This window comes from Ips typographus, linkage group LG3 (genome assembly GCF_016097725.1).
Source record: "Ips typographus isolate SLU linkage group LG3, UJ_Ityp_2.0, whole genome shotgun sequence".
Taxonomy (NCBI): domain Eukaryota; kingdom Metazoa; phylum Arthropoda; class Insecta; order Coleoptera; family Curculionidae; genus Ips; species Ips typographus.
This window is the reverse complement of record NC_138424.1, coordinates 15,016,369-15,031,639: the sequence shown is the minus strand read 5'-3', so window position 1 is coordinate 15,031,639 and position 15,271 is coordinate 15,016,369. Positions and strand designations below refer to the sequence as shown.

Here is a 15,271-nt window from a genome sequence, read left to right as displayed (position 1 = left end):
ACGTTTTCTTTAGTAAAAACGGTAATTTCTTCATTTTTGAGAAGAGTTTCTTTTTCATCTAATCTTCTAGGATCACACAATGAAATCGATTACTGCACACATCATCATCATCACTGTTACAAAAGCATCTCCCATACTGGCCCATCAGCATCCAGTTTCCAGCGAGTTTCCCTATGTCGTCACCCATCGCGCTGGTGGGCGTCCTCTTTTTCTGTATTTTTCCACTTTTGGTCTCCATTCTAATATTTTTTTTATCCATCGACCATCGGTTTCTTTGTTCTGGTTCCCTTTCTTACGTTGCATGACTTGTTTTTTCTAAATGTTGTTCTTGATCATTATTAATGTTTCTGAACCGTATGTTAAAACCGGGAGAACGCATTGGTTAAATACCTTCTTTTTTTTAAACACCTTGGAAGACTGGATCGGAAAGCTGTTCTTAATTTTCCATAAGCTGTCCAGGTTAAACCTATTCTACGCTTTATTTGGTGTGTTTGATCCAATACTTATCTCGTGTCCCAAGTATTTGTATAGGCCTACTTGTTCTATGTTTTGAGGTCTGTTCGCAGACATAATTTCCAACTAGTAATCGGAGAAATAGGTACATCTATTGGCCACAAACCAGAAAACATAATAGTCACGTGAGCATTCAACCAATGAAACTTGACATTTACGGTTTCTGAGTTGGAAACCAGTCTGAACTCCACCAACTCCACCAGAACTGGAAAATGGTTTAGTCGGTTTTATGATAAAGGAATCTAAAATCTGAACTGCTTTAAAGTTGATGGCGACTATGTTGAAAAGTGAAAAAATATTATATCTTAGTTTTTAATCTAGTTTGTGTTATAAAATATTTTTTTTTTACATTGTACAAAATGGTTTTTACTTAAAAAATGATTTTTTTAATTCATGTCAATCCATGTAAACATGGATACATTAAAAAATATATATTTTGTAGACAACATAAATTGGCTTTTCTATATCCTTATTCAATTTACTGTAGTATATGGAATTTGTAGCAGTGATAATAAACAAAATAATATTGCGTGTTTTTGAGTTGATAATTCATAATAATCTAGATTTTTTTTAGGAACAGTTTGCTCACTGAAAAAGTGGTTGGTCATAAAGGAAAGGAATCTTATTACAAATGTTTAACTTGTAAAGAGTGTTTTGATGATCTTCGCGAAGTAAAATTCCACCAACACCAAGAAACATGCAAGTATTTCTGCGAGAGGTGTCGTCGACAACTTGACACTAAACTTGCCATTGTGATCCATGTAATTGAACATAACATGGACGATGAACCGGAACCTGAATGCGAATGTGAACCATGTTTTTTGGAATTATACAACTTGAACGAATCTGAGAATCACCAAAAGAGTTGTTCCAGAGAAATTGTTGCTTCGCAAATTAATTTGAACAGTTCAGGCTCAAATTTACGTTCAATACATCACAGTGAATGTGAACAACAAAAACAACATACTGCTGATATTAACGGTCATCTTAAAATCCTTGATTCAGACAATATTCTTGAAATGTTGAAATTTTATTGTAAGTACTGTAATATAGGTTTTAATTCACACTCTGACCTCAACAACCATTTGACAACTAACTCAGACGGCCAACAGTATGGATGCCATGAGTGTGGAAAGTTTTTTTTAGATAAAAGTTTTCTTATAAAGCACTTAGAGATACATAACCGTCGAAAACCCTATAAATGCGACACACGGCTAAAATGTATTGCAAAAAGTGAAAAAACCCGTCTTAAATGTAAATACTGTGACAAATGTTTTACACAAGCTGTTAATTTAAAAACCCATATTATGATTCACACCGGTGAAAAACCTTTTAAATGTAAATATTGTGACAAATGTTTTACGACTAAAGGTGCTTTTAGCAACCATATTAAAACCCACACTGGTGAAAAGCCCTTTAAATGTAAATATTGTGACAAATATTTTCCACAAGCTGTCAGTTTAAAAACTCATATTAGGAGTCACACCGGTGAAAAACCTTTTAAATGTAAATACTGTGACAAATGTTTTACAGTTTCATGTAACTTGAATAGTCATCTTAGGATTCACACCGGTGAAAAGCTCTTTAAATGTAAATATTGTGACAAATGTTTTACACAAGCTATTAATTTAAAAACCCATATTATGGTTCACACCGGTGAAAAACCTTTTAAATGTAAATATTGTGACAAATGTTTTATACAAGCTGTCAGTTTAAAAACTCATATTAGGAGTCACACCGGTGAAAAACCTTTTAAATGTAAATATTGTGACAAATATTTTACACAAGCTTTTAATTTAAAAACCCATATTATGATTCACACCGGTGAAAAACCTTTTAAATGTAAATATTGTGACAAATGTTTTACACAAGCTATTAATTTAAAAACCCATATTATGATTCACACCGGTGAAAAACCTTTTAAATGTAAATATTGTGACAAATGTTTTATACGAGCTACTCATTTAAAATCTCATATTAGGATTCACACCGGTGAAAAGTAATTTAAATGTAAATATTGTGAAAAATATTTTACCATCAGATCTAGTTTATGCGTCCATATCACACGGATGAAAAGTTTTTTTAAATATAAGGATTTTAGGAAGTGATTTGCAGTAGTTCCTCAATAAAATCGACTTATTAATAAGATTTTAACGAAATAATCGAAAATTAATTAAATGGTTTTAAAGAGTAGAAGTTTTTTTTTCTCTCAGTAGAGTTGTATGAATACCAAAGGGAAGTAATAACAGACACACAGTAGCCACCACAATATTTTTATTTCAGCCTTCAATTAAGTCCTTCTGAACCAGTTTCGGGCATAGAAATGCCCATCTTCAGGAGCTCAAATTGCAACTTAGTTCACTAGCTATCTTTTTATAAAGGGTTAAACAGTGAAGCCCATGTTATGATGAAACTGAATTTAAGAAGGTGGTGCTTAAGGGGGTAACAACGCCGATTATGGAGAAAGAAAGGCACTAATACTACATACTAATTGACTATACTTAAATTAAACTACTATTAACTAACTATAAATTTAAATTAAAACACTAAGAGAAAAGCAAAAAAATTGTTATTCACTCTGTTATTCACGGCCCATTGTCATACTGCAGAGACGTCATTAGAGAGATGAAGTGCGAAAGGAAACGTCTACGTAAACGTAAAGTTAGACAAATGCGCATGCGCAGTTAAAATTTCTGCCCGTTTGCGTTTATAGGGATACGTAAGCTTGCAGCTTTCTACGGGAACGATTAACGTAACCCCCGGCGCGATTTGACTGTCAGTACTGTCATTTAGATAGGCAATCCGCCGCAATCTATCTATTCTAGTGTTGGTAACATTATAGTATGGAAGTAATGGGTTCTTTTGAAATTATTTTTTAGTGTTCTGTAAGTCTAATTTCTTTATTGCCGATTCATCTTAGTTTACTTTTTTTACTCTTGACTTTCATGATTTATATTATTTACTTTTACATTTTATTTATTTTACGTAACAGCGTTTAGCAGGTTTAGCTCTTGCGGTAACTCACTTAACTAACACACTCGTTACTTCAACTGTCGTTTTACATCAAGCAGAAATTTACGCAAACGTGTAATACTTAACGTTCACGTAAAACCGCCACGTTTACGTTCTTACTCACTTCATCTCTCTATTATTTAGCGTAATATTACCCACGACACTTTTCACGTAGTTGTAACAAAATAATGACGAAAATGTTATGTATACTTTCTTCGTTCTATTATATGAAAGCGTGCTTTCATCCATCGGATGGTCATAAATTTACCATTTGTAATTCGTTTTATCCGGAGCTATGGGTAGTTGAATTACTTTAATTATTGAAACAGGAAAACTACAGACATTTAACTACTTTTAATTGATTTTTCAACTACACTTACTGGCGTACATTAAGAGGCAAAACGGTAAACCCAAAAGTCTACCGATTTGAATGTCACCATCAAAACTGTAACGACGGCCGTACCAACTACAGTGACTCTGTACCCAATTGTCACCAACAGTGGCGACAATTGGGCTTTGGCTGCCATCTTTGGGGTAAAATTTTGCGCGGGAATTTCCCATAAGAATAAGGTAAAATGACTTTTTACACCGTACAGACGCAAAAAAAATCAAAACCGTTTTCCCATGTTAATCTCCTATGTCCAGGGTGCTCTTGGACACCTGGTTTGCTAACCTATTGTTAATGTAGGTTTGGTAATTTTTTTAATGTGTTAAATAATTGATATTGATATGTGGGGCCTGTGGTGTGGCTATATAATTTCTAAAAAAATGTTTTTTTAATTTTTAAGTGATTTTATAGAATCGGTTTATCGAAGCTCATGAACACATGAGCTTGAGATATGATACCATTTGTTTATTGCTTCATCATTTTCAAATATAGAATCTTAAGTTTACTAGTTAGTATAGTTTTATTTTACAGTAAATTTGTTTTCTTTTTCAATTCTGTACGAAATTTATGTTTATTTTTTCAACATTTTGGATTATGTTTCATCAAATACTAGGGATTTGACAGGAAGGAGCCTTTCTCTTCCTCTTGCTTTGCAAAAGAAAAAAATATTACTTTTACTCTCTGATCCATTTTTCTCTCACATTTCTGGAGCAAAGTAAACCTATCAAAATTAAAACATTACAATCATTAGATACATTCTTTTGATAACAACATAAATGAAAAAGTTGTACCTCACATAAGCGGGAATGATCTGTTGGTTGCCAGTTATCCCGTTTCAGTTGAATGATCCATCTTTCCTTCTCAAAACGTCTCCTGAAAAGACCTTTATTAAAAATCTTATTTTGGCGGAATTACCACAGCTTGGCCGGTTTGTTAATGTATTTTAAAAGTACCTCAGTATATTTGCACTAACCTATAGTCACACATTATAAAGTTTCTCTTACCTCTTTTCCCTCTCTGTCGCTCCACAACCAAACTACAATTGATTGATTGAATTAAACGCGAATTGACACCGTTTTTTACTTTCAGGGCGAATAAAACAACATAGAATTTATTTTTATCAGCATCATCATCATCATCATCATTTATTTACAGATTTCAGTATGTACAATGTTAAACCTTGACTAATATATACAAGCATATATAAACTAAGTTATATACACTATACAGGGTGTCCGGAAAATACGTGTACAACGTTTGACGACAGACTCCTGACGTCAAAATATGTCGATCTAAGCCGACTTAGTTATATCCAAAATTGTCTCGTTTAGCCGGTAGAGGGCGTCAAAAATTTGTAAAAATATTGGTTTTTTACTAAATTGCGTGAAAACCTGCTAATCGATTTTAATGAATTTTAGTATGTAGACTAATACTATAAAATGACGTTTTCTAGTAGTATAGTCACCGGCTGTAAATAAGTGGACGTGTTATAAAGGTGATATAATACGTCAACATTTCTCCTAATTATTTTTGTCGAGTGACCGGAAGTATTTTACATACTAAAATTCATTAAAATCCATTAGCAGGTTTTCACGTAATTTAGTAAAAAACCAATATTTTTACAAATTTTTGACGCCCTCTACCGGCTAAACGAGACAATTTTGGATATAACTAAGTCGGCTTAGATCGACATATTTTGACGTCAAGAGTCTGTCGTCAAACGTTGTACACGTATTTTCCGGACACCCTGTATAATGTGGGCGAATTACACTAATACGCCCGCAAGGCGTATACATAAGTAGCCGCAATAAAAACTGTGATTTCTCACAGTTACCGATCTTATGGTACCTACCGATCTTATAGTCAAAAGATTTTTACTTTTAACAGAGGTCAGTCTCTACGTCTCCTGGATAGATTCTTTATACGTGATTTTAAAGTTTTTAAAAATGCTCAATGGCATAGGCGAGATGAAATTCTTTTTGAGGCTGGATTTGAATGAGCTTTGCGACAGTAAGCATAATCGGGAAAAATTGACCCAAAAACCCGATTTTAAGTATGAGAACCCAAAAACAAGTGGGCAAGATTTAAGAAAAAAAACCATTCGAGAGAAACACACATTTCGACTTGTGTCCCCCACGGCTCCTCCGGGCTCCAGTCCTTTCCACCATTCCGGTTTTAAGGTCCGGCGGTGGGTCCCTGGGGTGATAGCAGCTGTAGGCTGTAGTAGTATCATTAGAGAAAAAAAAAATTAATATTAGTTTGTTAAGAAAACGGTGACAACGATTGCGGGAAAGAGAAAAAAAAAGATGCTTAGAGAGGTTTTTGGGTCCTATCACGTCAATATGAGTTTGTCTGTGTAAGTGTTCGATTCGTGTTCCTGGTGGAGCTGACGGAACACTTCTAAGAATGGAGTTTTGAAAGACTTGAAATCTTCTTCTCTGCTTGTTTGATATTATATTCCATACTGCAGCACCATATGTTAGTATGGGACGAATTGTAGTTGTATATAGAAGTTGTTTCTATTTGAATGCTTAGAGATGAGTAAGATTTGATCAATGGATATAACATCTGTTTTGAAATGAAAGCTAGCTTCAGTACGTGGTCTATGTGTTTATGAAAGAAAAGAATCTGGTCAAGTATTATGCCAAGGTATTTAACCCAAGGCGATTGATTTATCGGTATGTTGCTAATCATTATTGGATTTAAAATTTTTATCAGCGGTTCGCCGCCATCTTTGATCTAAAATCAACCCGACCAATCAAAAGTGAGACAACATGTTTTTGTATAAAGTCACTGTAGTATCAACTGCACAGCCACGCCATCTACCAGAACCACTGTGGTTTCTAAAATAGAGTAAACTATACTTCAAAAGATGGTGAATGCCTATGTTTCCACGAATAACGACAGTTATTATTGTAGATTGTGTTAGCAAATTTGAACGCTGTGTTTTAAATTTACATAGGCGAAAGTAACAGGTGTTCAATAATTGTTACGGTCAGGTCGCCTATAGATGGCAATTGTCACAAAAACCGTATGTCTTAGATAACGTTGCAAACAATTATTACATGACAGCTGTCAATCCGCCGGTTTGTTTGATTTCAAACCATATACGAACTTATCAACGGCCGTATGTTCACACTACAACGAGAGAACCACAGCCAGGTGGAGTTTGGAGCAACATTTACTATACTGTTTCGATGCGCAGCTAATAAGATTCGCATAGTGATCATGATAGCCAACGTCTCTAATCAGATACGGCAATAGTAGAAGAAGGAAGAAGTGTTAAAAATAGAAATGACTTCAAAAGAGAGAGAAAGTATTCAGATTGGCAGTTTTATTTGAATGAAGCTTCTCCAGCCCTATGGACAAATATAACCCCATTTGTCTATTGATGAGCGACGAGGGTCGGAAGTCGCCATATTAGTACACCACTTTTGGGTGCGCAGTCAAATGAATCTGATTGAGCTGTCGAGGTGAACTAAAAACCCGAAAGTAAAGGGAACATGCATAGGCGGCTTTTAATTTGTGTAAATCAATTTACACAATAATTAATATGACAAAAAAATTTTTATGGATACATTAAAAAATATACATTTTGTTGACAACAAAAATTAGTTTTTTTACATCTTTATTCAATTTATTGTGGTATTTGGAATTTGTAGCAGTGATAGTAAACAAAATAATATTGGGTGTTTTTGAGTTGAGAATTCATAATAATCTTGATTTTTTTTAGGAACAGTTTGCTGACTGAAAAAGTGGTTGGTCATAAAGGAAAGGAATCTTATTACAAATGTTTAACTTGTAAAGAGTGTTTTGATGATCTTCGCGAAGTAAAATTCCACCAACACCAAGAAACATGCAAGTATTTCTGCGAGAGGTGTCGTCGACAGCTTGACACTAAACTTGCCATTGTGATCCATGTTATTGAGCATAATATGGACGATGAACCGGAACCTGAATATGAATGTCAACAATGTTTTTTGGAATTCTACAATTTGGACGAACATGAGCAGCACCAAAACAGTTGTCTTAGAGAAACTGTTGCTTCGCAAACTAGTTTGAACAGTACAGATTCAAATTTACGTTCAATTCATCACAGTGAAAGTGAACAACAAAATCAACATACTGCTGAAATTAACGGTCATCTGAAAATTCTTGATTCAAATAATATTCCTGAAAAAACAAAATATTATTGCAAGTACTGTACCATAGGTTTTCATTCACAGTCTAACCTGAACAACCATTTGACAACTAACTTAGACGACCAACAGTATGACTGTAACGAGTGCAGAAAGTTTTTTTCAGATAAAAGTTCTCTTATAAAGCACGTAAAGATACATAACAGTCGAAATCCCTATAAACGCGATACACGCCAAAAACGTGTTGCAAAAAGTAGTAACTCAAATGCCCATATTAAGATTCACACTAGTGAAAAACTTTTTAAATGTAAATACTGTGACAAATGTTTTACAGTTGCATGTAACTTGAGTAGTCATCTTAGGATTCACACCGGTGAAAAACCTTTTAAATGTAAATATTGTGACAAATGTTTTACGACTAAAGGTACTTTCAGCAATCATATTAAAACCCACACTGGTGAAAAGCCCTTTAAGTGTAAATATTGTGACAAATGTTTTACACAAACTGCTCATTTAAAAACTCATATTAGGAGTCACACCGGTGAAAAACCTTTTAAATGTAAATACTGTGACAAATTGGTTGAAAATGGTGAGGTTTTGTTTTTTGTTTATCAATCCCAATCCTCTGACCGGTTTCGCCGTATTACGGCTCATCAGAGAGGCTATAGGAGAGATGATGAGCCGTAATACGGCGAAACCGGTCAGAGGATTGGGATTGATAAACAAAAAACAAAACCTCACCATTTTCAACCAATCAGATCGGTGTTTACCGAATGATGCGGCATTAATGGTGCTGTTCCTAGATTTTGGAACGCCATCTGTACTTTCTAACTCATAGAGTTGAGTACAGATGTCACCAGATGTTGCACACAACTATCATTTCTGGCATCCAGTTGACTATACTGGAACGAAGGTTTTGTTCTTTGGTTATCAAGCCCTATAGCCTCTCTGATGAGCCGTAATACGGCGAAACCGGTCAGAGGATTGGGATTGATAAACAAAAAACAAAACCTCACCATTTTCAACCAATCAGATCGGTGTTTACCGAATGATGCGGCATTAATGGTGCTGTTCCTAGATTTTGGAACGCCATCTGTACTTTCTAACTCATAGAGTTGAGTACAGATGTCACCAGATGTTGCACACAACTATCATTTCTGGCATCCAGTTGACTATACTGGAACGAAGGTTTTGTTCTTTGGTTATCAAGCCCTATAGCCTCTCTGATGAGCCGTAATACGGCAAAACCGGTCAGAGGATTGGGATTGATAAACAAAAAACAAAACCTCACCATTTTCAACCAATCAGATCGGTGTTTACCGAATGATGCGGCATTAATGGTGCTGTTCCTAGATTTTGGAACGCCATCTGTACTTTCTAACTCATAGAGTTGAGTACAGATGTCACCAGATGTTGCACACAACTATCATTACTGTGACAAATGTTTTACAGTTTCATGTAACTTGAGTAGTCATCTTAGAATTCACACCGGTGAAAAGCCCTTTAAATGTAAATATTGTGACAAATGTTTTACTATTAAAGGTACTTTAAGCCACCATATTAAAACCCACACTGGTGAAAAGCCCTTTAAGTGTAAATATTGTGACAAATGTTTTGCACAAACTGCTCATTTAAAAACTCATATTAGGAGTCACACGGGTAAAAAACCTTTTAAATGTAAATATTGTGACAAATGTTTTACAACTAAAGGTATTTTAAGCAACCATATTAAAACCCACACTGGTGAAAAGCCTTTTAAATGTAAATATTGTGACAAATGTTTTACAACTAAAGGTATTTTAAGCAACCATATTAAAACCCACACTGGTGAAAAGCCTTTTAAATGTAAAGATTGTGACAGATGTTTTATACGAGCTGCTCGGTTAAAAACTCATATTAGGATTCACACGGGTGAAAACCATTGAAATGTAAATATTGTGACAAATGTTTTACGATTAGATATAATTTAAACACCCATATTAAGACCCACACTGGTGAAAAGTCTTTTAAATGTAAATAATTAAACAAATGTTTTACACGAGCTGTCAGTTTAAAAACTCATATTAGAAGTCACACCGGTGAAAAACCTTTTAAATGTAAATATTGTGACAAATGTTTCACAGCTGGATTCAGATTAAGATCCTATATCAAGACTAGAGTAATTATCCGTCGACCATGTAATAACAGTTTTTTTAATGAACGATAACTAACGCAGAATCGTTTATTAATAAGTCCCATTAATGCATGATTTTTCAAATGTTTTACTTTAATGCATGATTTTATCATAGGGTCTGTTCGTAGAGGCAATTTCAAACTGATTTCCAACTGAAAATCGGAAATTGCTGCATTTTATTGGTTGAATGCTCACGTGACATTGACATTTTAAGGGTAATGGCCAATAGCTGGACATATTCCTTTGATTATTAGTTGGAGATTCCTTCTGCGAACCAAATACTCTCTTAGTATAGTTCCATCCTTCTTTATTTGTATTAAACAGAGTGAACTAGTGAACATTATTAAGTTGACATCCGCCATTAACGACAGAACTAACTGTCTCTGTCATTGCCAAGAGTGCCTAAATGTAAATATATTGTAACCAATGTTTTACGACTAAAACAAGTTTGAACTACCATGTTGAAATTCCATTTTTAAATTTTTTTAACTCATCTAATAATGTGTTAAAAAATAGGGGGTTTTGTTTAAAAAAAATAGTTATTTACCAAACAAGTGCGGAAAGTGGTACTTTCCCGCACGAGACTGCAGTTGCCCGAGGAAACAGTGGCGGGAAAGACGCTTTTGCATGTGTTAGGTACAAAACTTTTCCTACGAGTATAAATTTTCATTAAATTGAACAAAAATGTATAGTAAAATTACTAAAATGAAAGCCTCTGTTTGCAAAGATGATTAAAAGTGTATTCTTAATTGAGAAATCAAATTGTTTTTTGAGTTAAATGTATTTTTTTCTTCGCTTGAATAAAAAGATAAACACAAAAAGGGTATTTTCGCTCTACACATATAAACCACAACTGCAAGTCTATTACATATATATTGTAACTAATCTTGTAATGCGGAAAAATTAACTTTACCGCACCCGAGTACGAAAATAGTTATTTGCGCAACTAGGGAGAAAAGTGCAACTTTTGCTCCCGCCAAAAAATCAAAGTTTAATGGTGCGAAAGCAATTTACTCCAGAGTTGCCCATCTAATTTTTCCTACGACCAATGTTATGTTTTATGAAAAAACCAGCAGTTAAATTCTTTGTTAATACCTTGCTGAAAAAGAAGGTGTTCTAACTAAAGATATGTTTGTCAATTTGTCAAAAAAGTGACAAACTAGACAGTGTGATTTTTACTGGTGGCACTTTCACTCCCTAGATAGTGAAAGTGATATTTTCATCTCTCAAATGAGGGAGAAAAATTGTATTTTCTATAGGTGTTGTAGAATTTTTTTTTTATTTCCACTTCTTTATGAATCACCCTGTATATCCAAAAGTAATTTTTAGCTATGCATCTCAATATTTTCTAAAGCTTTTGTATTTAACATTTTTTGTATTTTTCGAAACTATCTATCGTTGTCACACTGTACATAAGGTTCTACTGATAGAAAAGCGGCACCCTTCATTAAGGCCCGGTACTTGCACCTCCGAATAAATTTAATCTTAGGATAATTTCTATAGAAATGACGGAATTGACCAATAGCAGCTTCTGATTTCACGGTTTCCATAGATATTATACTTAGAATGAAGTTATTCTGAACTGAAAGTACTGGGCCTAAGAAATACAGGGTGTTTCGGGAGGAAAGGGAAATATTTTGGGAATGCGTTCAGGAGGTTAAAATAAGATAAATGAACCCATATTGTTTAATCGGATTCTTAACCGTTACTGTAATCCAGGTGTTTTTAATTCTTAACATTAGTTTGTAGGTATTTCAGTGTTTGTTATTACCTAACTTAATTGACTGTTAGTTTTGACAAGCATGGTTGTTGTCAGTTTGGACAAAAAAGGTTCCAAAAGTGATGCGTCACACATTTACCCATAGGGAGTATGCCGACATGATATTCGTGTATGGTTTCTACAATGGTAGCGCAATGCGAGCTGTTGATGAATATCGATGTCGTTTTCCAAATCGCAGAGTTCCGAAAAGTTTTTCAAAAATTGTTTGCAAGGGTCTAGGAAACGGGAATGTTTCCAAGCGTAAGTATAGATTCTGGACGAGAGGAGAGTTTAGATGCTGAAATTGAAGAAAATATTCTGGATATAGCTGAAGAGAATCCTGGAGTTAGTACGAGGCGGATTAGTATTGCACTTCAAATACCATCACATGTGGCCGTTTGGAAGACGCTTAGAAAAAACGGTTTAGAGCCGTTCCACGTTCAACCAGTTCAAAGTCTTCAAGAAGGTGATTATGACTTAAGGGTTTAATTTTGTGAATGGATCCAACAAAATCGAAACCTCCACAGATACATTTTATTTACCGATGAAGCTCAGTTTACCCGCGATGGAATCAACAACTATCACAATGAACATCGGTGGTTCGATGAAAATCCTCATGCCACGTCTGAACGAAACTTTCAACATCGATTCAGTATTAACGTGTGGTGTGGAATGCTCAACGACCAATTGTTTGGTCCTTTTGTATTGGATGGACGTCTTACTGGATATGGAGATTACGGATTTTTTGGAAGACGTTCGACACCGAATGTACTTTCAGCATGATGGAGCCCCGCCTCATTTTAGTCGCAGGATGCGTAATTTCTTGGATAATCGTTTTTGTGATCGTTGGATTGGCCGAGGAGGACCTCATATGCTTGGCCACCGAGATCACCAGACTTAAATCCACTGGATTATTGCCTTTGGGGTTAGATAAAATCACTAGTATACGAAACAAGAGTAGAGACCGTGGAAGGACTCCGTAATCGAATTTTAAATTCTGCAAATATTATCAGAAACAATCCCCAAGCAATTCAGCGTACTAGTCGACAGATTAACAAGCGTGCTGCAGCTTGTATTGAAGTTGGTGGGGATATTTTCGGAAATATTCTAAATTAGTTTAGTTTTGTTGTTTAGACCACAATTATTTGTTTGTAATGCTTTTAAAATGAAAAAAGTCACAAAAAACTTAAGGACCGATTATTTCAGTAACGGTTAAGAATCCGATTTAACAATATGGGTTAATTTATCTTATTTTAACCTTCTGAACGCATTCCCAAAATATTTCCATTTCCTCCCAAAACACCCTGTATAAATGTTATAACTTTTCACTAGTTGGAATATACCAGTTACAACTAGTAATTCATGTCATGTAATTACGGAAACGTCAAAAAACATTAATAATATTTAGACATATGTTTTCGTTCGTATTGCAAAATGCATGAGCATTTTTAATTATGTTAAACTTTCTAGGTCTTATTTTATTTTCCCCAAATATTAAAGAGAATGGAAAAGACTTTAAAATCAGTTGGCAGTTTTATTTTAATGATGTGTTACCAGCTTTGTAAGAGTTGAAATTAAGAGTAGCAACTCTTAATAAAAACTGTATACGGCAGAAATTAGCTTCCCTACATTTTCATTCAATCTTCGTAAAATCTGGTTTTACTGTCGTGTTTGGAATTTGTAGTAATTTGGTAGCAGGGATGATAAATAAAATTGCAAGTTGTTGTAAATTCATAATAATCTAATTTTTTTTAGGAACAATTTGCTGATTGATGACTTTGATAATGAAGGAATGAGATCTTATTACAAATGTTTAACTTGTAAAGAGTTACTACTTGTACGTTCAATACATCACAGTGAAAGTGAACAACAAAATGTACAATACATGAACGTAAAGATCAGATCATCTGAAATACTATGATTCGGACAATATTCCTGAGAAAACGAAATATTGTTGTAAGCACTGCAAGATAGGTTTTCATTCACAATATAACCTCAACAACCATTTGACAACTAACTTAGGCGGCCAACAGTACGGCTGAAAGTAGTAATTTAAATGCTCATATTAAGATAGCAAAAGGCCTTTTAATTGAAAATATTGTGACAAATGTTTTACAAGTACATTTAATGGAAGTGCACATATTAGGATTCACACCGGTGAAAAACCATTTAATAGTTATTTATCTATTAAGCGTGCAAACAAACGTTTATCGTGACGTATATAGAAATAATAAAATATTATTAGTTTTTAATCTAATTTGTGTTATAAAATATTTTTTTTTTACATTTTACAAAATGGTTTTTACTTAAAAAATGATTTTCTTAATTCATGTCAATCTATGTAAACATGGATACATTAAAAAATATACATTTTGTAGACAACATAAATTAGCTTTTCTACATCCTTATTCAATTTACTGTGGTATATGGAATTTGTAGCAGTGATAGTAAACAAATAATATTGCGTGTTTTAGAGTTGATAATTCATCATAATCTAGATTTTTTTTAGGAACAGTTTGCTGACTGAAAAAGTGGTTGGTTATAAAGGAAAGGAATCTTATTACAAATGTTTAACTTGTATTGAGTGTTTTGATGATCTTCGCGAAGTAAAATTCCACCAACACCAAGAAACATGCAAGTATTTCTGCGAGAGGTGTCGTCGACAACTTGACACTAAACTTGCCATTGTGGTCCATGTAATTGAACATAACATGGACGATGAACCGGAACCTGAATACGAATGTGAACAATGTTTTTTGGAATTCTACAATTTGGACGAATATGAGCAGCACCAAAACAGTTGTCTTAGAGAAACTGTTGCTTCGCAAACTAGTTTGAACAGTACAGATTCAAATTTACGTTCAATTCATCACAGTGAGAGTGAACAACAAAATCAACATACTGCTGAAATTAACGGTCATCTTAAAATTCTTGATTCAAATAATATTCCTGAAAAAACAAAATATTATTGCAAGTACTGTACCATAGGTTTTCATTCACAGTCTAACCTGAACAACCATTTGACAACTAACTTAGACGACCAACAGTATGACTGTAACGAGTGCAGAAAGTTTTTTTCAGATAAAAGTTCTCTTATAAAGCACATAAAGATACATAACAGTCGAAAACCCTATAAACGCGATACACGCCAAAAACGTGACTGATGTGAACTTAGCAGCCAATTTCTAGCAGCCAATTTGGCGGAAACACCCGAATGACCAGTGGCGTCGGGTATTTTTTAAATCATTAACTAATTGCGTCAGAGGATTAGTTATGTTTATCATAAC

General features: G+C 34.2%; 2 protein-coding genes across 2 annotated transcripts; both read left to right on the top strand.

The window, feature by feature from the left end:
* The first annotated feature begins 1,091 nt into the window (after positions 1–1,091).
* On the top strand, positions 1,092–2,705 carry LOC145727154 (uncharacterized). The gene has a single exon (XM_081976632.1). The coding sequence runs from the start codon at positions 1,290–1,292 to the stop codon at positions 2,514–2,516; it is 1,227 nt and encodes a 408-aa protein (XP_081832758.1). The 5' UTR covers positions 1,092–1,289; the 3' UTR covers positions 2,517–2,705.
* Positions 2,706–11,983: 9,278 nt separating this feature from the next.
* LOC145727162 (uncharacterized) lies at positions 11,984–13,519 on the top strand. Its single transcript, XM_081976642.1, has 3 exons — positions 11,984–12,245; positions 12,313–12,450; positions 12,512–13,519. The coding sequence occupies exons 1-3, from the start codon at positions 12,068–12,070 to the stop codon at positions 12,883–12,885; spliced, it is 690 nt and encodes a 229-aa protein (XP_081832768.1). The 5' UTR covers positions 11,984–12,067; the 3' UTR covers positions 12,886–13,519.
* The last annotated feature ends 1,752 nt before the right edge of the window (positions 13,520–15,271 follow it).

Bases quoted from the DNA above. Each gene is read 5' to 3' on its own strand.
- LOC145727162 (XM_081976642.1), top strand. From the start codon at position 12,068: ATGCGTCACACATTTACCCATAGGGAGTATGCCGACATGATATTCGTG. The intron at 12,246-12,312 runs GTAAGTATAGAT...TTCTGGATATAG, and splicing joins AAACGGGAATGTTTCCAAGC to CTGAAGAGAATCCTGGAGTT. The intron at 12,451-12,511 runs GTGATTATGACT...AAACCTCCACAG, and splicing joins AGTTCAAAGTCTTCAAGAAG to ATACATTTTATTTACCGATG.
- LOC145727154 (XM_081976632.1), top strand. From the start codon at position 1,290: ATGGACGATGAACCGGAACCTGAATGCGAATGTGAACCATGTTTTTTG.